The sequence below is a fragment of the Sturnira hondurensis genome, unplaced genomic scaffold (assembly GCF_014824575.4).
Source record: "Sturnira hondurensis isolate 20B ecotype Veracruz unplaced genomic scaffold, ASM1482457v3 Scaffold0014854, whole genome shotgun sequence".
Taxonomy (NCBI): domain Eukaryota; kingdom Metazoa; phylum Chordata; class Mammalia; order Chiroptera; family Phyllostomidae; genus Sturnira; species Sturnira hondurensis.
Window position 1 is genome coordinate 4,904,366 of NW_028087485.1, and position 25,725 is coordinate 4,930,090.

Genomic DNA, 25,725 nt, shown 5'->3' on the forward strand with positions numbered 1-25,725 from the left:
ATTCCAGCCCACTCTCCTTGGCTGCCAGGTTACATCAATATCAAGCAAACCATTCTTGTTATATCAACAATGGTTGGACTTTTTTCAGACAGACCTAGTATATTGTAATATATTCCAAACATCAGTTAGAAGGATCCCGAATGATAAAATTACTGGGATTTTCTAGATACAAGCTTATAACATCATGCCCTATCACTTATTTTCTCTCCTTTGTACTTGTGTGAAAATAATATTTCAAGACTTGGGGAAAAGGAAGAATAGGAATTTATAGTATTATCAGTCAAATAGTGACATAAATTTATAAAGTATTTTATATCAGGAATATATTATTACACCTGAGAATATTAGGAAAAAAGTCAACCAACATTATGTTTTAAAGATTCTACCATGCCAAAAAAACAAATGTTACTTTATGACATACAAGACCAATATTCAAAATGCATAACAGGAACAACAATTTACACAGAGGTAGCTTTTTAATCAGGAAAATAAGATATATGTGTTCACCTGGCTGGTGTAGCTCAGTGGATTGAGTGCGGGCCTGAGAACCAAAGGATTGTGGTTCGATTCCCAGTCAGGGCACATGCCTGGGTTGCAAGCCAGTTCCCAGCAGGGGCCAGTTCCCAGCAAGGGACACATGAGAAGCAACCATACATTGATATTTCTCTCCCTCTCTCTTTCACTTTCCTTCTAAAGATAAATAAAATCTAATAAATAAATAAATTAAATTATAAAAAAAGATATATGTGTTCATCAAGTCTATTCCTTTCCTTGTTTCAGATGACTAATAAATAAAAAAATTTTACAAGTCATCTTTCTTTCTGCTTTATGTAACCAGTACAATAAAAATCTCTATTAAATCCAGTAATAGGTTTAAAGCTAACAGAAAGTCTACAGTTTCCCCTTACAAATGGACTAACAACACTATTTTCCAAGTACCCCAGTATTGGAATTTCATCCTTGGCTCCCCCACTTCATGAAGCAGATGTTTTTTTTTTAAAATAGTAAGTAGGAATAAGTTCTAGAGTTTCACTTTAATACACCTAGTTTTCATCTATAGGCCCCAGCCTAAATCCCACACATGAGTAAATCTTGAGACAATAAATTCTAAAATCTCCCTTTCTACTTATATCCCCACAAAAATTTACCTTCCTTAGTCTTAAGTGGTCCAATGTACATGTAGTTATCTTTCCTTGGATATTGTAAGAAAATAGCATGCTTGTAGTTCTACAAATTTTCTGATACGCTATGTTAAAACATACAATAACTAGCACTGTGGTCCCACATACAATAGTAGAACCCTAACAGGAACACCAGAATGAAAGAGAAACAGCACTGAGTCAAAACCCCAAGCTGAGCAAAGTATGGGTCAAAAGATCTCAAAGACTCATTAATGACCTGTAACATAATTGACAAAAATCTAGAAATTCACATTTATTTATGTCTCTATAATCTTTGAGTTGTTAATAAAAATGTCACCTCTGCAATGATGGGGTGGTACAATGAATCACCAATATAGTAACTGATCTCTAAAACTGTCAATAAATCACTGTCATAGAACCTCAGGGAAGAAAGGACCTGGGGAAGTATGTAGTCTCTGTTCCCTCATTTTACAAATAAGAATGGTAAAGAACAGAGAGAAAATGCAATCACATACCTGATTTCTAGAAGGTAAAAAGACAATAAATACATATAGCATGACAGAACCTAGGTCTGGTGTCCTATCTGTTACTCTTCCAATGTCTCCAAATTTAAAAAAAAAACTTTTTATAAATACACACATGGCTTGAAAAAGCCATAAATTCCTGAATATACTACAGGTCTTAATTGTTCTTACCTTAACCAGAAAAAACTATAGAGCAAGAAAATTTATACTTACATTTTTTAAATGCTATGTAACGTACTATATAATTTTCATCCCAAACCTACCATACCACAACACACCCTCTAGGCCCACACATGCACATAAATATGGCATACTAAGCTTACAGCTAATTATCTTTAAAATTAAGTTAAAAAAATACATAGTCTTGAAGAATAAAAGAAACCCCATGGAGAAAACATACAGCTTTAAAGATGAATCAAAGAGAAAGGGTGAATCCTGGTTTTGCTTCAGTGCAGAATAAATGCAAAATAGAAAGATCTAGCCCTGGCTGGTGTGGCTCAGTGGAATGAGTGCCGTCCGGCGAACCAAAGGGTCACAGGTTCAACTCCGAAATCAGGGTACACACCTGAGTTTTAGCCAGGTCCCCTGAGAAGATGCGCGAGAGGCAACCACACATTGATGTTTTCCTCTTTCTCCCTCCCTTCTCCTCTGTTTAATAATAAAAATAAAATCTTTAAAAACAAAAAAAAGATCTAACCTCTGAGCTCTAAATATGATCTACAGGAGCTTCAGGTTTTCTGCATCAATTAGTAAGAGCCCCTAGTCCTACTGCCTTCCTAGGTGAGGACTGCCTCACCTAGGACTGCCTCATCTCCTGCCTACCCAACTGTCTGGAGTTCCCCAAAGCTTTCAAGCAAATTTAGTTACCCAGAGATTGTTCTAACCCCCTCCAAAATGAATGTTTATATTCACTACATAAAACATTGGGAATCAGGAAAAAAGGTCTCAATTCCTCTCAACAATGGGAAAGGCAGCATCTGTTGATTTTCTTTTAAAATGAACTTTTGAGCCCTGGCTGGTGTGGCTCAGCGGATTGAGCATGGGCCTGTGAAGCAAGGGATTGTGGGTTCGATTCCTGGTCCAGGCGCATGCCTGGGTTGTGGGCCGGGTCCCTAGTGGGGGACACATGAGAGGCAGCCACACATTGATGTTTCTCTCCCATTCTTTCTCCTTCCCTTCCCCTCTCTCTAAAAGTGAATAAATAAAACATTAAAAAAATAATAATAAAAAATGAACTTTTGAAAATTTCATGACCCCTTAGATATCATTGAAGAGACAGCTGGACACTACCAAAAATTTTTTAAAATAGAAATCAACTGTGTCTTGAGTACATCCAGATAAGCATTTTCTAGGTATCTATTCTGACTAAAATATAAACATCCTTCCTTTTTTTCTCTATTATTATTATTTTTTAAAGATTTTATTTACTTATTTTTAGAGAGTGGGGAAGGGAAGGAGAAAGAGAGGGAAAGAAACATCAGTGTGTGGCTGTCTCTCACAAATTCCCTATTGGGGACCTGGTCCACAACCCAGGCATGTGCCCTGACTGAGAATCGAACCAGCAACCCTTTGGTTCACAGACCCACACTCAATCCACTGACCTATACCAGCCAGGGCTCTTTATTTGTTTTAAAAGTTCCCTTACTACCCTGGCTCATGTAGCTCAGTGGACTGAGTATTGGCCTGTCAGTGGAAGGGTTGTGAGTTCAATTCCCAGCCCAGACACATCCCTGGGTTAGGGGCCCCCTCTCCAGTTGGGGTAGGCCAGAGCAAGCCAATTGATGTTTCTCCCAGACATCAATATTTCTCTCTTCCTCCCTTCTTTCCCCTCTTTCTAAAAAATAATACAATTTTGGGGGGAATATAAGGCTCTCTTAGCAATTCATTCTTATCATTCAAAAGGCAAAACTTTCATAGCAGTCTTCCCCTCCATGTTTAAACAACAAACAGACCATGCCCACTGACTTCCTGTTCTACCTAACAGTATCTCTGTTCCTTTAACAAAAGCCTTAATTCCGCTTTGTATACTTTCTGAGATACTTCTGAATTTTAAAAATTATTGGATCATCCAAGTTTAAAAGTGGCCCAAATTACTTTTAGCATGTAGCTGCATGCACAGAGACACACTGCAAAGTCTCTCAACTTACTGTCCCTTTAAATCACAGACCTCCCCACTTCATAATCCCAGCAAGAACTTCTTTGGTTGTCTTTCCAGATTCTATTCCTTCCCTTCCGCACAAATTTGGGTTATTCCTAGGCTTCATTATTTTAAAAGGGCCATTCCCCAGAGGTGGTGGTAAAGGAACCCATTTGGCTTTCAGCGTCGCTCCGGACTTGGTCTCAGAGGCATGCCCGCCTGAGTGTGTGCTCCCTGCCCCCACTGTCCTCCCTACACCTCCCCGGCTTGCTACCTGTTGGCAGTGCTGGTGTTGCTGCTCCCGCTGCTGTGTTTCTGGGCCCGGCTCAGCCTCCGCGGGGGCTTCGAATGCTGCAGCCGGGGGCTCGGCATGGAGGGGAACGTTGAGGCGTAGCCATGTTCACACTCTAAAGAGGCAGCAAGAACAAAAGATCCGGTAAGAGGAATATACCCAAATCCAGGGATCCACAAATCTGAAGTCCTGAGAGTAACAGGTTGTTCGAACGGAAGAAAAAGAGGTCATGGTTTCCCACTCTTTTCGGTTGGAAGATACAAGCCCCTCCAGTCCGTCCCTGGGCGGCCGTCCTGGGACGTGACCTGCAGACCCGGCCACGCCCCGAGAGGGGCACGGGTACCTCCTCTAAACCAAGTCATTTTTCCCTCTACAGAACCCTTTCCTCCGGGAATTCCTGACTGAAACACCCTAATTTCTGGGCCCAACTGCCATTCACCCCAGTTACTTCACTCACCCCAAGTCCCCCTCTTCCTCCAACTCTCTGCATTCCAGAAAGCGCCCCACGGCGCCCCACCACGGTCACGTCTTCAATCCGACCCCCCAGGCTCGGCAGGTCCCTCTCCCTCCGGACACCACCTCCCAGGGCTCCTCGTCGCCACAGCCCCCGTGTCCGCCCCTGCAGGGCCCCGAGTCCCCCCGCCTGGACGCCCGGAGGGTCGCTTCCCCGCAGGCGCCGCCCCCTCGGCCCGCAGCCCTGCCGCCCCCGCCCGCCCCTTCGGGTCCCCTCGCCCCTGTCCCCTCCGGCCCACCTGCCGTCCTCACACACGGCCCCGCCCTCCCTCCCGCACAGACACACCTGCCCGCACCTCTCTCACCAACACACGCGCGGACCCTTCCACGTGCACCCCTATCGCATGCGCACCTCCCTCGCACGCGCACGCCCCTCCTCACCTGCGCGCCCTCCCTCACACAAGCATCTCCCCTCACCTGGGCCCCCCTCCTCGCACGCGCACCTCCCCGTCACGCGCGCACACCCCTCACAGGTGCACACACCTTACAAAACCATCTCTCCTCACACACGCACGCCCCCCTTCATGCGTGCAACGCTCCCCTCACGCGCGCACACTCCTCACAGGTGCACCCTCCTCAAGCGCGCACCCCCGCTCACAGGCGCAAACACCTCTCGCACACGGGCGTCCTCACACAAGCATCTGCCCTCGCACGAGCACACCCCTCCGCTCACAAGCGCACCTCCCCTTACACGCGCACACCCCTTTCTCACACGCGCACCTCCTCGCACACGCGCACCCTTCACACGCCGCACCGCACTCCCCACGCGGAGCGGATTCGGGGTCCGGCGGCGGTGCCCAGCCGTTACCTCGCTCCCGACGCTCCAAAAACTCCGCCGCCTCCAGCAGGCGCTGCACGTTGATCATCCGCACTCGCTCCATGGGCACCGCGGCGGCTCCCAGGGCCTCTCCGCGCTCCCTCCCGCGGCCGACAGGAGGCGCCGCAGCCAGTACAGTCCAGCACCGCCCGGGACATGCGCGGCGGGCGGGCTGCCCAGCCCGGCCCTGGCTAGGCGCGCCGTCCACCGCCCCCGGGTCCCGTCGCGCCTGTCGCCCCTCTGCACTGGCCGCGCAGCCGGCGGCCCGCGCGAGGTTTGTTTACCTCTCCGCGCGAGCACGGGGGGGGGCGGGAGCGGGCGCCGCGGCCCGCCCCCTCTGCCTCCTGGGAAATGTAGTCCGGCCCCGCCTACCGCACGCCGGGAATTGTAGTGTGCGCACAGCTCTGGTACCCTGGTGCCCCGCCGAATTCCGTAAGGGCCCCTGAGACGAGGAGTCCTGCTTGGTTTGTCCACCCAGGGTGGAAACACTAAGAAGTTCTCTGAATTTTGCGTCTTTCAGGAAGGATTCCAGCTAGCTGAGTGTCTACTCCCAAAAAGCCCTTTGGTCAATGAAGTTCCGAAGTTCCAAGTCATCTATCATCTACTACTTTCTTAAATAACCTCTGTGACTCAGTTTCTCACTCTGCAAAATGTGCTGCTCGGACGGCACAAACAGAAACTCTTGAAAAGCCAAAGTCACTGTTCAGGAACGAAGGAAGGGCTCTTTATTTGTTTTAAAAGTTCCCTTACTACCCTGGCTCATGTAGCTCAGTGGACTGAGTATTGGCCTGTCAGTGGAAGGGTTGTGAGTTCAATTCCCAGCCCAGACACATCCCTGGGTTAGGGGCCCCCTCTCCAGTTGGGGTAGGCCAAAGTCACTGTTCAGGAACGAAGGAAGGTCCTATCAGAACCAGAGATGGCTTCATAAGGCCCTTCTTCCACATCAGTTTCCACGCAGAGGTTTTATTAACCTTTGTTCTCTCCCGCCCCTCACTAGTGGTTTTAAAGGCTAGAAAACCTCTCCGGTGCTTCAAGTGAAGGATATAGTTCAGTGGGTAAGTGATTTGGTGAAGTCACCCAGGGTCAGTTCAAATCCTGACTCTGCTACTTACATTAGCTGTCTGGACTTTGAGGCCTTATTTTTCTCACTTTTAAAACAGATATCCAAACTGAAGGCCTGCCATGTGCCAGGCACTGTACTAGACATAAAGTGTACTGTAATGACAGAAACAGACATGGACCCTGGTTTCAAGGGCTGTATAGTTGGTAGGGTTTATTTTGAAGATTAAATGAAAATATTTCCAACACTTAGTACATGACACTCAATAAATGGAAGATATGATGATTGTTTCCTCTCATGTTTTCCATAGACACAGAACTGAAAGCAGTGGTTAATGACTCCTGGGACCACATTAAAAGACTGTCCTCACCATCACCCTCTTTCCAAGTCCTTGATTTAACAAGGCTTCAAAGTGTAGACCAGAGTTTCTCAGCTTCAAGAAAGTCATTACTGGCATTCTTGGGTGAATAATTTCTTTGGGAGGTGGGAGAGGGCTATCTGTGTATTGTAGGTTCAGCAGCATCCCTGGCCTCTTATCAACTAGATGCCGGTAGCACACCACCACCCCCCTCACGCGTGACACCCAAAAATGTCTCTAGATATTGCCAAATGTCTTCTGAGGCACAAAATCACTCCTGTTTGAGAACTACTGATCTAACGAAAGGAAAAGGCAAGAAGGTCATAAATGTCGAATGCTCTAGGGCCCAGCTGGGAATTTTGTAAACATCCATAACTTTCCTCCACCTTGATCATTTTAACCTGCTGGTAGAAATCCAAAATAACAGGAAGCTCTTGGTGAGGGGAGAAAGTCCAGTGGCTACTGCAGAAAATACCATCTCAGGATGAAAATCTTACTCTCAAAAATGTCCCGGGCCTCATGGTGCATTTTAATACCCTCTCTCTCTTTTTTTTCAAAGTGAGCAAGATTTTTAATGAGGTAAAAAACTGTAATATTCTGCCAGCCCTTTTAAATATTACACTTGGCACCACATTTAAGAACCAAAGAGATGTTCCATCAAGTGCAGGGAGACCCAAAATGAGAAGTGTTCACAGCCACAGAGGAATTAAATTTTTTTGTAAAGACTTTAAAACAGGGACTATGCTTTTTCAGCTGTTGGCTACGTTGCTTCAGATCTGGGCTTTCCCATTGGGTGGTGGTAACAACCAACCTCTACCTCAAAAGGGACACGTTGGGTAGGGAAATACCTATTTGCTCAGAACATCTGTTAGTTGAGGATAGAAATTATTAGGTTGAGAGTTAGTTTCTGCCACTTGTAGAACCCCTTTAAGTTATAGATCCCAAATTGCTAAGAGCTACCTGCATTACTTAAAAGATGTACCATAGTTTTATGACAAATAAAAGTCTACCCAGTGGGGGGAAAACCATGTGAAATGCAATCAAGAAAAAAAATACAAGCTGAAAACTCACACAGGTTCAAGATGGGTTTGAATCTATAGATCATAAGCCCTACCAGGTTATTGAGAGAAAGTGGGATGCTTGGTGTATGTGCCTGGCCTTTCTCAATTGACTTCCAGATGAATTAACCAATGCTTTTTTGTCTTGAAAATTTTAAGATTTTATTTATTTTTTAGGGAGCAGGGAAAAGAGGGACAAAGAGAGGGAGATAAACACCGATGTGCAAGAGAAACATGGATTGGTTGCCTCTTGCATGCCCCCAACCATGGGCATGGCCTGCCACCCAAGCATGTGCCCAGACTGGGAATCAAACCTACAACCTTTGGGGTTTGCAGGCCAGCGCTCGATCCACTGAGCCACACCAGGCAGGGCTCTTTCTGAAATTTTTATCATTCATATTAGGAAAAAATAATAATCAGTTTTTTCAGTTGAAACATACCGGAAATTTCATTTAGCCTAGAAAGAATTATTATTATGGGAAATCTTATAAAGTAGATCCATAAGAATTAAGCTGGATTCAACATTTCTGTACTGATTTTTAATAATATATCCTTAAGTGAATTTATATAAAAAGTATGAAATAAGAGGAACTTGCAGATAAACTAAAAGTCATAACTCTATGTTCTTGTCTTTTAGTATATTTTTCAAAATAGGTGAGTACATATAAACCAGGTAAACTGTTGCTTTTTCTTTTTTAAAAAATTTTATTTTTATTTTTATTTAGACAAAGGGGAAGGGAGGGAGAAAGACAGGGAGAGACACAATGTGTGGTTGCCTCTCATGCACCCAAGTAGGGACTTGGCCTGCAAACCAGGCGCATGCCCAGGCTGGGAATCCAACCAGCCACCCTTTGCTTCGCAGGCCTGTGTTCAATCCACTGAGCCACATCAGCCAGGGTAAACTGTTGCTTTGAACCAGTCCCTTTTTTAGAGCCATAGCCAAGAGGGAGATTAGGAGATGGAAAGTTAGGATGAGTCACCAAAAGACTACCTGCATACAGTGAAGAGATGAGATGCTGGTGATGGTGGGAAGTGGACAGTGTTACAGACTAGTTTATATATAGAAATATCTAGCCCTTTCTAATAGCGAATGAAGGTGCCATTCCCTTCTTCCTGCTCCAGGTGACTCTGGAATTCTTGCTTGGACGTTGGCCATAAGGGCCTCCGACAAAGCACAAAGCTTGGGGCTCTACCCTCAAGAGAGTGATGCCAGCCACAAACCATCCCTCAGCATCAGTCCCAGCCTAGAAGAACCCAGAGGCAGCCATAGCCTTTCTATTGTTCACAGGAATCTGTTTGCACTGCAAATGAAGATGGGGAAACTGAGGAAAAAGCATGGCTTCCAAAGTCTACTCACAAAAAAACCTGGAATCTTCCCTACAGTCTCTGGTTCTGACCTATCCTTAACGTGGCTCTCTCAGGAAGTCTCACTAAAGACGGAAAAGTCCCCCAGAGTCCCCTAGGCCTATAACAAACATAGCGTGCTGTGAACAATCTGCCTTCTGGAGGAAGCAGGCAAAACTCTCTTGTTCTTAGGGGTCCCTTCCCTGCACAGTTTGCCCAATGCAAATTTTCAGATGACTTATTGCATATTCATGACCAATGGAGGAGGCTGGTCTATATTATCTCTTTTACGCAGATAGAAAGAGATTGAAAAAAAAGGGAAGGGACCATGAGGCGAAAGTCACTGTGTTGGTGACACCTGGGGTTTAAGAGAACTTCCCTGAAACCGCAAGGTGCTTACTGTTCAGGGCACTGTTTTGTGCAATTACCTTTAAGGAAGGGGGTTTCAAATCGTTAAGATTGGGGACAGGGAAGTGGGTGAGTCCTGAGCTCCTAAATGAGAACCGTAACAGTTATACATCTTTTCATCTCCCCACCTGGAATGACAAATGCAGTCTCCTTTTCTCCCCTCCCCTTAAAGCCCAGAAACGTGAGGAGCAGCAGAAAACCTTTCCCTCCGCCCAGTGAGTCAGCCTTGCCTAACTTCATGCGTAAGCTCTCAAGTCAGCAGCAGCTCGGAGCTGTGGGTCTGTGTGCAGCCGAGATAAATTTGGGTCTAGAAGGGATGACGTAATGCTAAACCCGAGAGGTAGCTGCTGCCTCCCAGAGCTCCAGTCTCCAGGGCTGTCGGCTGACATCCCAACCACAGGGAAAAGCACCAATCGACCCAGGTGCCTGAGGTGGGGAGAAAGGGAAAGGAAGGACGAGGGGGTTGGAGGAAACAGCAGGGGAAGGCAGTCTCAATCTGAGCTCTCTGAATCTGGAAGTTTGTTGTTTTTTAACTTCAGTTTTCTGGTGAGATCAGGCCACTGGCAGAGGCTCAATCAGCTGCACTTGACCTGCATCCTGACCTATCTCTTTCCCAGGAAAGAAAAGGGCTTCTTTTCTTTTTAAATATATCGATGAGAGAGAGAGACATTGATCCATTGCCCCACCCACCCATGCATTCACTGGTTGACTCCTGTATGTGCCCCAACTGGGGATGATAGAACCTCCAACCCTGACATAGCAGGATGCTCCAACGACCTGAGCTGCCTGACCAGGGCAAAAGGGCTTCTTACATCTTATTAAATGGCTCCTATGTAATAAGCAACCTATTTTGGTGACTTGTTATTTGTTAATCTCTCAAATGGTCCTTTCCTTCTTTTTTTTTTCAAATGGGCAAGGGGGCTTTCTGGAGTCTCTTTTATTTTTTAAAAAGATTTTATTTATTAATTTTTAGAGAGAAGGGAAGGGAAGGAAAAAGGGAAGGAGAGAAACATCGATCAATGTGCAGTTGCCTCTTATGTTCCCCCCTCCCCCCAATGGGGACCTGGTGTGCAACTCAGGCATGTGCCCCAACTGGGAGTCAAACCAGAGGCCCTTTGGTTCACAGGCCACACTCAGTCCACTGAGCCACACCAGCCAGGGCACTTTTCTTCTTTTTTTGCATTGACTTTCACCCAAGAAGAAATCTCCATTGCAGGACTCGGTTATTTATCACATCTAAGAAGCCTGCTTACTCTCCTTGGGGGTACAACTGATCAGGTCTTTGGGAGGATTTTGCTAGGTTCACGCCAAATTAATGTTCCCCCAAATAGTATTTCATGGGGGAACCCAAATAGTATTTCTATTTATTTCATAGAAGTTTATATTATTAAGCTTATTGCTCATTCCAGTCTTCATTTTTCAGATGGGAAAACTGAGGCTCAGAGAGGTACAGTAACTTACCCAAGGCCACAGAGCTATCAAACAAGGGTTAGGCCTCAGGCCTACAGACATTTGCCTCGTGTTCTCTATCCATTTCCATTCTTTTTTCTAGTTGACTTCATGTTTTTTAAATAAGTAAATAAAATGGAGTGAGTTTTCTAGTCTTTTAAATTTGTGGAGCCCCACTCCTTAAAATATCAAGAAATATTTGTAATATTTCAAGTGAAATATTGAAATGTCAAGTTACATTCCAGAGGGATCCAAGGCCTGTACTTTTGTTTTCTGTTCAGGGTTCATTCTTCCCTAAGGAAAAGATGGCCTCAGAATCAGCTCCTCTGCTGGGGGGGATGACCGCAAGCCATGGGCTCAACCTCACACTATGCACCGCTTTATTTAAAAGACCACCACAGGTTAAATCATCTTTGTCGTATGGAAGGACATAGTTTCCTTCATTACAAATGCCTCCCAAATACTTTTTTCAAACGCCATTTCATTATTTGTTGCTGTAGTCACATATTATTCTCCTTTTAATTTTTGGCTATAACCATTTATAGTGGTAGATTTTGTGACTTTCAGCCATCTCTGGCATACAGCCCGGTCAGCCATAGTATGTTATTCTTCTGAAACATTGCTCATTCCATGAGTTAATATTTCGTTTAGAATGTTTGCATCTACATTCACAAGTAAGATTATACTACACATTTTTGTGGCATTTATTGGATTTTGGATGCAATGACCTATTCAAAGTTAGATGCAACTTGATTTTAAAACCTTAAAAAAATGCATTGCCAGAGGCCTTCCCCTGCTGCTAAGAGGATGCCCCACATTCTTGCCACAGCCCTGGGTAACCCTCCGTCCCCTGCCAGGAGCCTGCCTAGAGTTGCCCTGCCCCCATCTCTTGGCATCGCCACTCCCTTCCAGGCAGCAGAAACTTGTAGAGGTCATTCTTAAGCCCAGCCGGACAGGCCCTGGACATTAAATCACACACCCAGCCCTGCTGCCTTGCGGCTGAGTTTTTGGCCTCCAGTGTACCATTTAGAATAAAAACACCAGGTCCTCGGCTGCTCAAGGACATCAGTGATCTTATCTCTTCCAACTCCACCATTCTGATGCTAGGACTCTGGGATTGTCCAGAGATCCTAGAATAATATGCCTCCATTTGCCTAGCAGTTGTCATGTAATGAGAGCCAACAATGTGCGTGGTGCTGCTCCTAGAGTCAGTTCATGTTATCCTTAGCATGTCTTTGAGATTCCTGTGTCACAGATGAGACCCAGAAAGGTTAAGTGATTTGCCCAAGGTCACATGAACGGTGAATGGATTCAAACCTGGAGTTTCTAACTGTTGGACCCTACAGCATACATCAGGGCATGTTCGATTGCACAGGGTCATACAAAAGTAATTAGGGCAGTGGGCTACACCAGGGGTAATATCATCCCCCTAGAAGGCTTTGGAAATGTGCAGGAGTGTCTTCCTTGGGTGTCACAATGACATGGGAGTTCCACTAGGATTTAGTGACTGGGAACCAAAGATGTTAAATCCTGCAGTGTTCTGGATAAATCTGCACAAGAACTCTCTCACCAATAGCCCCCTTGTTGAAAGACACTAGGTCAGAATGTTAAAGACAGGGAACTCATCATTCATTCAACAAATATTGCTTAAACATCTAATATGTGCTGGGCACTAACCTAGATGCTGAAGATAGAATAATGAACAAAATTACATATGGTCCCTGTCGTCAAGGTTCTTGTATTCCAATCTGACTTGATTATATGCAAGTAAAAGCATTGTAAGTCGTTATAAATTGGATATGGAATAAATGTGGGTGGGGGGTAGCTTTAGGTGGGTAGAAGGATTAGGGAAATAACAAGGACTGTCTATGCCAGTTTCTCAAACTTGAATGAACACACAAATCACCTGGAAACTGTGGTAAAATGCAGATTTGGATTCAGCAGGTCTGGGTTGGGACCTGGAAGTCTCATTCTGACAAGCTCCCAGGGGACACCAAGTCTCCCCATCTGCAGACAGCACTCACTCTAAACAGGAAGGTGAAGGCAACACAAAGAATTCGAATTTTATTCTAAGGGAGCCAGAAAAGAAACTATGGAAGAGCTTTAAACAAGTAAGTGACATGAACTCAGCTACATTTAAGATCACTGTGGTTTCCTAGATCTTGATGGAGGAAAGGAAGAGGTTGGACCAACACCATTTGACTGGAACCAGCTGGCCCACGCTGTCGCAGTGGCAGCCAGGGCCTCAAGCTCATCCCTGCAGCTCACACTTGCCTCTCCCCTCTGGCTTCTCTGGCAGAAGCCCTTGGCTCCAAGCACGGGCCAGACCAGTTGTCTATGATCTTGGGAGCCTTAAGGGTTCCTGACAGGGTATGGATTCACACCTCTGACACCCTATCATGCAGAGCCACAGGAGCCCTACTGGTTGGGTGAGCTCCCTAGGGGGTGCTGGGCAAGGAAGTACATATATGCAAGTAGCAATACCCTAGACCACTGCCCTCCAGAAAAAGGGCCTTGTCTGGCTGCACCCAAAGAGCTCTGGAAGATTTTGGCTGCCTTCTCTCTGCCCTACGATGAGTGAGAAATAAAGGAGGCATTCCCAGGGGGCACTCTCAGCCTAAACTTCTAACATGCTGGATTCCATGTCTTGCCTTTGGCTTCCCAAGGCTTCTCCCAGAGCCCTAGGTTCTCCTAGAAAGAAAGAAACCTGACTTTGAGTCTCAGCTCCACTCTTTGTTAGCGTTGTGGCCTTGGGAAAGTCAGTCAGCCTTGCTAAGGCTCAGGCTTTCCTCATCTATAAAATGAGGATTAATTATAGCACCCTCCTATTGGACGGTTGTGAGGATTTAATATCAAGCACTTAGCACTGTGGGCACATAGTAACTGCTCAGTAAAAGGGGGTATTGGTATCAGTATACCTTTATAAAACAGAGACTTTTCAGCAGCTCCTTGGACACAGGTTGTCGGACTCCCAGGAGACAGACAAGAATTGTTTATTGGTCTCTATCTGTCTATTACATCCATTGGAATATAGAACCGGACACCACCAAAATACTGCTTTTGGGGGCACCGAGCGCAGTGCTCAGCTCCTGGCAGGTTATAGACATTATCTGTGGATTTGAGCTAACTTTTACAGCTGGTGGAAAGAATGAAAGTTGTATGCAAGACACCCAGAGTCCTGGGAGTCATGAAATATATATGGTAGAGCCCTGGCCAGGTAGCTCAGCTGGTTAGAGCAACATTGCAATACAGCAACATTGCAGGTTCTATCCCTGGTTAGGCAGATATAAGGATCAACCAGTGAATTCATAAACTAACTGGAACAACAAATTGAGGTTTCCCCCTTCTCTCTCCCTCCCTCTCGCTCTCCAAAATCAAATTTTAAAGAAAGAAAGAAAGACGGTAAAGATGGTCAGGTGTGGTGAGGATAAAAAGGAGATAACACAGGGACACCACAGGGTAGTTCTGGGTCTCTGTAGAAATAAAAACAAAGGTCACACAAGCTCCTACTTGCCACCCATGGTCAGATACTCTGCAGCCCTGGGCATGCCCTCTATTTTAATACTGTAGTATTATCTTTATTCAAGTATCCTTGCTAACGGCAATAAAATACAGAGCAAAATATCTCAGATAGTAGGTAATCCAAGTCCCCTTTTAATGGGTTTAGTTTGACTTTCCCAATCTCCCTCACCCATAGTACATACACTGTTTATCTTTCTAATTTTGCAGTGTTTAAATTTTCCTTAGCAGACACTGGAGCTGGACATTAGAGGTACGTGGCCAAGGGCACGTTGTATGAAAGAACAGGCTTTGGTGGGAACACTGGCAGGGACAGTCCTCCAAGTACAGACTGCACCAATCTGTAAAGAACGAAGAGTGGAATGTGTTTATTTACAAGGCTGCTTACATGATACTTAGTTTCCTAAGCTCAGGCAGTTTTCGTTTTAAAGTCAGATCCATAAAAATTACAAGGATCAACACAAAGGATTTTAAACACTGAAGGGGCACATATGGGGGCAGAAATGATTCCTTTTGGAAGCCCAAGATATATTTTTGTTTCCCCTGTAATGATGGTTAGAATCAAAGACACAAAAGCCAAGTCAGATGCAATCCTACCTTGCTCAGGTTCACTTCCAGACAATTGGTACTGGAACAGAATATACACTCCATGAGGAAGAGGACTGTACACAGTGACTGACATAAGCAATATGTGTCTTTAAATACCAGTTGAATGAATGAATGAACTCACAGAGTAAATTAGGAAGAGTTCCTGGCACATAACATAATTCCACATTTTATAAAAGTATTTGCCACAAGGGCCTTTTAAGGAGAGGTTCTCTAAAATTTTCTTAAAAAGGGATCCTATTTGCATATGTTTCATGGAGATTTATTGCTCAAAGCAAGAGGCACCTGTACTTTCAAAATATTTCATAAGTGAGGGGCCCACACAGCATTCTGCCAAGATGAGGAAGTAAAGAAGGAACCTCTAGCTCAGGGGGATGGTGGCAAATGCCCCATTATTTGTGGCCAGAGAGATCCAGTCAGCTGTTGACAGCTTTAACACCTCCAGCCAGGCCACTCAGGGACAAGGATATCGTAGCAGAGATAATTACTTCCCTTTAGTTTAGCAGAAGAGCCAGGGCGAGCAGGTGTCTGTCCCTATAGAACTGAAGCCTCTCTCCAGTGTGAGCCCAGAGCTACACCCTTCACCCCCAGAAAGAGGCCCCTCTGGGACAACTCGAATTCCTTCTCCCCAGTTAAGACTTGGGTAGCCATCCTGTCACTGCCACCGCCTTCCAGGTCCCCATCCCCAACCCCAATATAAAAGAAAACGTTTTTTCTAAATGACAAATGCAAATTAGCTTCATTTTGAAAGACTACTGAGAATGTTGCAATGACCTTTGCAATAACCGGACACACCCTAGAATCTGTAAACCAGGTTTGAGAATTGCTGACACTGTGAGCACCTGACCTGTAAAACAGAAGCCCAGTTTGGTGCCCTGCCTGGAACCCACTCTCATGTCACAAAGGAGAGGTCACAGCCTACAGGGACCTGGTTCGGCCTCTGCTGTGTCTGCTTGAGCAAGCCACAGTCCCTCTCTGGGCCTCAGCCACGCCATCTGTATAGTGAGGATGATGGATGCTCTGTGACCTCTGGGGCTCCTTCTGGCCCTGGAGCTCTGTCTAACCACCTGCCTCCTTTCTAAACAAAACCCAAAATGGAGTGGAAGGAAGAATGGGGAAGGGAAGAGAATAGTTCAGAAGGCCAGACGGCAATAAACCTCCCTGCATTTCTGTCTGTTTTCTTCCTGGCTTGTTGCTTTTCTCTTTCTTTCTCTTTCTCTTTCTCTTCTTTCTTCTTTCTTTCTTTTTCGTTCTCTCTCTCCCTCCCTCCCTCTCTCTATACCCCCGTCCCTCTCTCTCTCTCTCTAAAAGCAAAAGCCACAAAACCACAACTCACCTCCCCGAAACGGGTCATTTGGAAGCCAGAGCTGTCGGGGGTTAGGTGTGTCAGGCCCAGCATACTGGTGGTATCTAGGACCAGGCCAGGGCAACCATGTGTTCCTCCTCCAGAAACCCAGTTTAAATCAATATTTATCTAACTGTATTTATAGAAAGTGGTGGTGGTAGGGCAGAGGGGGGTGGGATGGAGAGGCAGGGGGATCTAAAACAGAGCAAGCCACAAAGGCTGATGCAAATCTTTGTGGCCAATTCGTTTCTGCAGGGCCAGGCTTTTTTAAAGGCAAAAGGCCCAGCTTTTGATGAACCTGCTGTTGGCTCCAGCACCATAGCAACAGCCCCAAGTCCTCTAATATGTCCAGAGGACACACTTGGGAAAGACGGCATGGGTGGGGGGTGCCGTTTCCTAGGAGCATGAACTCGAGTTTGGGCCAGGATTGTTGTGAACAACTCTGAAAAACAAGAAAACCTCTCTGGTTGGCTATTCTGACTCCATCCTCACTTCCCAACCTTCTCTGAGCAGGGTGTGTGTGGCAAGACCTTGATACTCAACAGGGTGTTTCAAATACCAGCTCTGTTCCAGGTTGCTGGGTGACCTTGAGCAAGTCATTTCACCTCTCTGGACTTCATTCCTTGGCTGTAAACTCCATACCTGCATAAAGGGTTGTTGTAAAGATTGGAAGAGATAATGCGCATGTTTAGCCCCATACTTGGTATACAGTCAGTGCTTAACAAATGGTAGCTGGTATTGATACTATGCAATGCCATTAGTTGTTGCAGCTGTGTGCTGGCACCCTCTTCATTTCCTTCATTCTTACCCCCAGACTTCTGTTCAGCCATCTTCAGGTGAAAATCCCCATTTCTGGGTATGTCAGTGTTTTGGAGAGTGTTTTGGTCAGACGGGGAAAGTAGGTGAGCGGCGGTTGTTTTGCCTTGCTGCTGATGGAGCACCCTCTCCCCCAACATCAGGACTGTCTCAACTCAACTTCAACTTCCTCAGACCCTATTCCCTTTCCCTGGGTGCCCCCAACAGAGTACCTAGTCCCTGGGAATTCTGGGACTCGAAACGCCGCAACAATATCCTCGAAAATCTACGTCTGGCACTTAACCAGTGGGCAGAGACCATATTTAAAACTAGGGAAAAAAAAGCTGAACCCAGGGAACATAATTTAGGATGCAGAGAAAATAGGAGCCTCACTTAAGAATGTTTTTTATACAACTCCACCCAGACCAAATATCCCACTCCACCCTCAGCATAAATCAATCCAGAGTTTTCAGAAAAAAAGCAATTGCATCTAGTAGGTGCTCAATGCCTATTTGTGGAATGAATGAATCATAACACACCTGCCACATGGAAGTATGACCTGCTCGAACATTAGTTGCCATGAAGGCCCTCAAATTCAGCCTAAGTTGCCCTAGTCACCTGCTTTCTAAACCAGTACCTGATTCATTTTCAGTCACAGCTGATCTCAGTATGCGCTTTCAGCTCTCCAGGCCTTACCTACCATCTCCTTGCCGGCCCTGGTCTTTACAGTCCAAGGGCATTCTGTGTAGATTATGAGAGACATCCCCCTCCCTCGAAAGAGAGATAAGCATTTCCAACTCTTCCCCAAGTCTTCAAAAAGTCTGTCATATGTCTCCTGGCCTGCAAACCTGATTGCTGTGCCATAGCCAATAAATGACACATCCAGCCGATCAAAGAATGCATATTAATTATCCACTGTATGCCCAGTGATACACTATATGCAACAGTGACATATACTGAAAAGCTGTAGGTGATCTTTTCCCTTAAGATGCTAACACAGGAAGCCAGTCGAGAATTGCACAGTAATGATTATCAAAGCCCAGAAAGGTGACTGTTTGTTGAGCACCTATTGTATTTCAGGTACTTTAAATGTTTAAAGGGAGTGCCTCATTTAGTCGTTTAGCAATGATGTGAGGCTGGTGCTATTGTTATCCCCATTTTACAAAAGAAATGGGATTTCAGAGAAGTTAGGTAACTTGTACCTAAGATCACACAGCCAGTAAGCAGGGAAGGAGGGACTTGTTTCCCACTCTTGTGACTAAAAGTTTTCATTTTCTCAACTACCCCAACTTAAGATACAGCCAGGGGAGGCTTCCTGGGGGAGGTGGGAACTGACCTATGTCTTGAAAAGTGGATAAGATGCACCTAAACCCAAGGAAATAAGAGAGTGAGGGCACCCTAGACAGAGGAAAGAGTCTGGGTTGAGCACAGAGGTATGACTGTGAACCTGCTTGCTGGTGGACCTGCTGGACAGGAGCAGAAAAGATTAAGTCAGGAAGGCAGGGTGGGGCAGAATGATACCATGAAGCAGCAGCTTCCTCCCTGAGGAGGAAAAGGCTGCTCCTTGGCCAGTTTATGCCCCTAGGAAAATACCTCACCCTCAAACCCAGGTAGTCCATTACAAAGAGCAATCCATGCCCTCGATTCCCATTTAGTCATTTTTCTCTGTCTTAAGCGTTGTCCCAAAAGTCACCTTCCCCAGACCCTGAGAAGCCCATTTCTGCCCCGGAGACCTCTACTTGTTATGGTGGTTTCCACTTACCTACTGAACAGCTTTTATGCACCATACCCCTTTGTGAATCTTTTTTTAACTCTCAGTTTTAACCTTTCCCAAAACAGGAAGCAAATCTTTGTTTATCAGTCAATCCTAAATTGCCACCCCCCCAAACCCCAAACCAAAATAGGTGTTGGTGCTTGAGATTATTTATACATAAATTCTGAGTTTGTGAAAACAGGGTCAGTCTCCATGATTAATGCTTTTGGAGGACTTTGAGATTCTTAACGATTCACATCAGTTGGAATTTGAGAATGTACCTGCATAGATTATGGAATCTTTGCCTTGCACAGAGCAGTGAATACTAGGTGATTTAACTTGGATCCCTCCCCCCTCCCCAAGAAAACGCACCGTATCTACTGGAAATAATTCAGCACTGTGGCCACAACTCGGTGAGCACTCATAGTTCGAAAAGCTCAACTAGTCAATGAAAAGCAGTTCTGGCGACAATGGAAAATAAGGCAAGCTCCTGCCAAGTTAAGTACTTTGCAAACAACAGTAAAAACGGAACGTGTGGACTTATGACCATGATCTATCGGTGCATTTTGGGAAGGCCTTACAGAACCCGAAACGAAGAATGGAATAGAGACTCAACAGCCATCTCCAGGGAGAAGAGCGTCCCTTTAAGAAGGGATTGTACCAGCTGGCCGCACTACAGCTCCCAGAGATTTCCTGGCTTGCCCCCTGGCTCCACCTCCTGTCTCTGGGCTCAGCAACGCGTGACGTCATAGGAAGCTGCAGCTGCCGATTGGCTGAACGACGCAGCTAGGTCAAGTCCAGTCAGAGGAAAGAAGTTTGTCTCCATGTGGAAACCATGTGTCTCTAGCGGGGAGGGGGAGGAGGAGGCGGAGAAACTAAGATCAAGTGATTACAGGGGAAGTGGCTGAAATGAAGGCGGGGAGGTTGTGCACCTGAGCCGGCCAGCAATGCCCTTTGCAGTAGTGACCTAAAATAAAAAACCCAAAACTTGCCCAACAAACAAAACTTGAGCCTTCCCCTCATAAAATTAATTAAAAAGCCAGGATCCCTACTTCCTCCCTAAAAAACAGGGACCTGGGAAATGCTGGAATCCTACCGGAACGCCCAGATCCCCATCCCTCCTCCCAACAACTGAATGATGTAAGCTTTTCGGAAAGCCCGGCTCAGAAGCAAAACAAGCCCCGCGCGCGCGGAGCGACCCGCAGTGCCCGAGCCGGGAGCACGCACGACCCGCCCCCAGACTCGCGTTATTGCTGTGCACACGCGGAGCGCCGTGACGCGCGGGCATTGTGTGCAGCGAGCAGAAAACAACGGCGAGCGCCGCCAGCGCGAAGAAGCGCCCCCAATCAAATAAGACAGATGTAGGGTCCGCGGTTTTCCATACCCACACTGGGAGGGGGCTGGGGGTGGAGTGGATAAAGTGGCCACCGTGGTTCGCTCCAGTTTGCAAGGGGGATCATAGAGGCCCGGCAAAGGGTCGCCGGTAGTTTGCTGGAGGTCGCCCTCGACTGCGTGAGCTGTTGGGGAGGGGAGCGAAGGCCTGGAGTAGGATCCCCGTAGCCGAGTCGGGCACGACGCAGCGTCCCACGCTCTCGGGGAAATCTGGGGGCCGTTGACATCACGTCATGCAGAGCCAAACAGCGGCGGCGAAAAGAGGCAAGAGAGCTAAAAATACTCCCACGGGGAGCCGGTTGGAGGTGAGGGCAGCGAGGCCAAGGGACTGATTACGTACTCGAAGTTGACTTTGGAGCGTTGGGGTTCCGAGCCCCTCTCGGGGGCTAGCGAACGCCTCGGGAGAGGGACCACGAGGAAGCTTTCTCAGCCTCGGGAGCCCAGCTCCGCTGCTGCTGTCCCGCCCCGTGCGGGGCAGCCGGCCCGGCGCGCCTGGCCCTCTGCTTACGTGACTGGTGGCCACGCCGGAGCCCCGGCACCGGGTAAACAAGAAGGTGGCGGCGGCCAGGGGAGGCGGGGGGGGGGGGGGGGGGGGGGGGGGGGGAACGTCTCCGATTGTCTGCTGTGGAGAAAGGGTGGTGGGACGCGGAGGAAGCTCCAGCAACCTCCTCAGAACACTCGCTGGGGGAGGGGGTCAAACCAGGTTTGCCACACGCTTCCAAGATGCCCCGTTAGGCTGCACCCCCAACAGGAGCCGGCGCTACGGGACAGACTCTAGAGAACCCGGGACCCGGGACCCGGGACCCGGGACCCGGGACCCGGGGCGCCCCCCCCCACCCCCACTGCGCTGCGCCGCTAAAAAAATCCCCCCTCCCCCCTCCAACAAAAGCAAACACCAAACAAAACCGTGTCTTCACCCAGATCCCCACAGGCTCTGGCTTCTCATAAACTACTCTCCTGACGAATGCACAACCGGCCCGCTAATAATCACAATCTGATCCGGCTACACAGCCGGCGATGCGCCTTTCTCGAAACCGAGGCGAGCACTCCGAGAAAACGAGGGAGAAGAGAGAAGAGAAAGAAAAGAACGCACCACCGACCTCCCAACAAAAATCCCGTACGGCTTCTGCACAATTGCGCTGCCGAAACAAGCTTACTTTATCCAGGGTGAACTGGCAAGTCGGTCTGCTAAGGTGTTTTTGTGTTTGAGGGTTGTTGTTGTTGGGGGGGGGATATCACAAGATCTGACACGTTGCAATCGGACCATTTTTTTCCTCCCCTCTCTTCTCATTGATCTTCCTACTTGTCCGGACAAATTAAACAGCCTGCTTTTCTCAAGCCAGTCGTTCTAGCTGCCCGGGCCCCTTCCCCCTTCTCGCAGCTATTATTTGTGAGGACCATGCTGGAGACACCGCACACGCGTGCCCCCGTTAGGACGCAGAGTCAACCGCAGAGTCAACTGGGGAGGGCTGGGAGACCCGGCTGGCAGGGGCAAAAATGAAACAAACAAATACGAAAAAGGAGACCAGGCCGGGGTGGGGCTCCCCGCTCCCCGCTCCCCCCACCCTATCCACCGCATAACTCTCCACCTGAGTCGGGCCCCCCCCCCGTAGGGGGGTGAGGGTGGATGGAGAAATCGATCAGAAAGGCGTTTGCCTTCCTGGCGCTGAGCGCTCACTAAGAAAATAAAGAAACTGCACACAACAGCCTATACCTTCTTCCCCAACTATTGTTTCCTGCAAGATCCCAAAGTTTCCTTCTAGCTGCGTCCCCCTCGCCAAGTTTCCCCGTAGGACAGCGGGTCCCGCGCGACCTGCTGGCGCTGCTTGGCCCAGCCAGCCAGTTTGGGTGGGGGGGAGGTGGCACCCCAGGGCAACAGAGGCGCAGGGGCACTGTATCGGAGGACGCGATGGCCTGAGCCCAGCCCTGCTGCGAGGGGAGGAAAAAGCGAAGTAGACAGAAAGGATAAGCATAGTCGAGCCAGCCCGAGCCCACGCCGTGAGGGGCTATTGGTGGCTGTTGTTATTGTTGTCGTGTGTGTCTTGTGTTTTCTTTCTGAAACCGCTGAGCACTGCCTACGGTTTCCAACTTTCGGCTTCTAATCCTCCCCACCCCACCCAGGAACGAGCGACAGAAAAACAACACTTGTCTGCCCGAGAAGGCTCCGGAAAAAAAAAAAAAAGGAAGAAAGGCGACCTCGAAGAGATGAGCTCTCGGCTCAGTTGTCAGAAAACAACAACACTCCCCTGCTTCTCGGCTGGGCGATCCTCCCAGCCTCCAGGAAACGAACAGACAGACGCACGGACAGACCCCCCTTCCACCACCGCCCCCCCTCCTCTTTGTTACATCTTTAGCAGCTTTGTGCGTGCGTGTCCTTTCTCCCGTGTCATCGGCTTTACTGCCTAGTGCTGGATGTGTGTTGGGGGGAGGGGGACGCGGGCCGAGCAGGCGACAGGAGTCGCCCAAGTGGGCGAGGAAGAAAGAGCCGGGCGCCGAGGAGGAGCGGGGGACCCAAACTTACTTTTGTTTTCTTTCTCGATCTGCTCCAGGTAGCTGGCGGCCTCAAGCAGAATCTGCACATTCTGCAGAAAAGTGTTGATGTGCTTCTCCATCGAGTTCTCGCTGGTGTTGAAAATGTCCGAGAAGGGGCACCTGAGCTTGGCCCCCGAGGGCTCCTCGGGCTGGGCAGGGGGCTGAGGCGCGGCCACAGCCGGGGGCGCGGTGGGGGCCAGCCCTGCACCCTCGCAGCGCGCCTCCTTGCGCGGCCGCCCGCGTTTGCCCATGGTGGGACCGGGGTCTGCCGAGCTCGTCCTCTTCTAGGGCTGCGCGGCCCGGCGAAGCTCCGGGCCCCAACGGAGACCCGGGTGGCTGGAGCGGAGGAGGAGCCGAGGCGAGGAGGCGACCTGACTTCCCGAGCCTCACTGAGTGCAGTTGCGTGCCTGACTGTGAGTGAGTGTGTGTCGGTCTCGCAGTGGGTCTGTGTGTATGGGAGATTGAATGAACCTACAGGACAGACGGCGGCGCTCTGGCGCCTGGGTCCTAGTGCGAGCCTGTCGCCCTCGGACGGGTCAAAATAGAAGGTGGAGACAAGCGAGGCAGGGACCGCCCACTGCCCGTCCCCGCACCCTTCCCCGCGTCTCCCCAATCTCGTCACAGTGTAGAGGACTGTATTTTAACCGGAAGGGAAAAAATACTCGATGTCTCTGATTGTACCTGTATGAAAACAATGCACTAAGCTATTTTTTCTTCACATAACAATAATACCTCTAAAGAGTCCAGCACAATGCTTGTCACTTAATAGGTCCCCCATAAATGGTAGCAGTCGTGACGTTCATTTATTTCAAGTAAAAGTCCAATTTTAAAAAATCACATGTAATCTTCCCTCCCCCAACACACACACACACACACACACACACACACACACACAGAGAGGGGGAGGGGGGTGGCAAGGCCTTGTGCCTTTAAAGGGCCAAATGAAATCCCCAGGCCAACAAATCCTGGTTACAGATTTACTCATTCCTTCTTCCTCCCTTCAAATGCAAAGTTATTTTTCCAGGAAGGGGAGGAGATGTAAGCATCTCCCTCCACACATCTCTTCCCAGCCTAGGTCCAGCTGTGCAAAGCTCACACTAGGGTGCCATCACACCTGGCCCCCTTTAATTTGACAGAGGCAGAAGTGGCAGCCCAGGACCACCCCACCCCCACTGAATTCCACCTTTTGTCTCTGAAGACCCCTACCCCAGTTGTCATTGTTTTCACTGCTGCTGCTGTCAGGTTCTGCAGGAACCCTGGATGCTTTCCAGGCCCGGGAAGTGCTGTGGGAGTGGAGGATATTTGAAGGCCTCTGCGAAGTGCCCTAGACAAGGAATTAGTCCCCACCCACCTCCGCTGCATGCAGACAGTGTGAGCTTGGGCAAGTCCCCTAATCTCTCTGGCCTAAGTTTCCCCACCTGTGAAACCTCCAGTAAGAGTCTTGTCCTGATTAAATTATATCTGTTCTGAGCACACTGCCTGGCCCATAGTAAGATATTTTTCTTCCAATCCAGACCCAGACAAGAGCCTGGGTCCCTAACTTGCATCCAAGAGAAAATGTGTCAAGGAAATAAGACTCTTCTGCACTTTGTTGGAAAATGTCTCTGCAACAAGCCCGTCTAAATATCATCACCTTGCAAGGCCACTTGGAGTTTTCCTCCAGAGGAACTATTTTCATAGAAGATACATGCATGGTGCCTATTGATGTAATTGACATAAACAAGATGTAAAAAAGATATAACTCTATATCACTTAGCCAATGAAAATTTTGGTTTTGATATATGTCATTTTGCTTAAAGTCCCAGAACCTATTAACATTAACAACGTAGGTGAGGACTTGCTCTTTACTAATAACAAGCTGCTGGTATGACAGGAACCATTATAATGTAATCATAAATGTAATTGACATTTTGAAGCCAATGTATTCCCAAGAGCTGTGAGACAAAAGTTCATCTTCCAATATCACAACAGTTACCTTTTTTATATTCATGTTTAAAAGTCTACAAATGTCTAAGGGCTTTAGGAAGGTACAGTTTCAAACATGGCCTATCCAATACCATTTTGCAAAAACTGGCACTCGTGTGAAACAGCCCTGATCTCCCTGGCCCTAAATGAAAAGTGACAGGAAGACAATGAACTATCATTTTGGGGGAGCCCAGAGGAGTCCAGACCCCAAACAACTTGGTCTCTCTAATTCCCAGGTAGAAGCCTGGGCCAAGGTACATGCATGCAGTCCTGTGACCAACATGTATGTGTACACACGCATGCACACATACACACATCTGAGATCGGCACACCCCACACATGAGTGCAGGAGTGGTAGTAGGGTGTTGTGTAATTATTTATTTATCTTTATTTCATCTCTCGTAGGTCTCTGAGCTTCAGAAAGCCCAGTGGGAATCTTCAAGCTGGGCCGTGGATCTGACTAAAGCCAAAGTAAACAATGGCTTGAAGAAAATCTACAAAAAAGTGCTGATTTGCACTCTTCCCACAGTCGGCCACAGCCCCCACCATCATTCCCATGGAAAACACCACTGCTGGTGCCAAATCAAGTTTTCCCCCCATCATAGGGGCATTGTTTTTTGTTATTATGTGAGTTCTTAGCACCAGACAATGGCACCACAAAAGACACAGTGGAGGCAGGAGAAATGCCTTTTTGTTTCACAAAGTCTGTGCTATTG

The 25,725-nt window shown here is 47.6% G+C and overlaps 1 protein-coding gene across 2 annotated transcripts in view; it reads right to left on the reverse strand.

The window, feature by feature from the left end:
• Positions 1 to 23,530, reverse strand: part of MXI1 (MAX interactor 1, dimerization protein) — a 76,347-nt gene extending 52,817 nt beyond the window's left edge. The window contains exons 1-2 of one of the 2 annotated variants that reach the window (XM_037063965.1): positions 23,034 to 23,530; positions 4,078 to 4,210 (exon numbers count right to left, since the gene is read on the reverse strand). In XM_037063965.1, the coding sequence (XP_036919860.1) occupies positions 4,078 to 4,210; positions 23,034 to 23,295 (395 nt within the window). In that variant the 5' untranslated portion in view covers positions 23,296 to 23,530. Of the gene's footprint in view, positions 1 to 4,077; positions 4,211 to 5,416; positions 5,720 to 23,033 lie in introns of those variants that run through there. The other variant, XM_037063967.1, reaches the window with a different exon arrangement.
• Between the last annotated feature and the right edge of the window lie 2,195 nt (positions 23,531 to 25,725).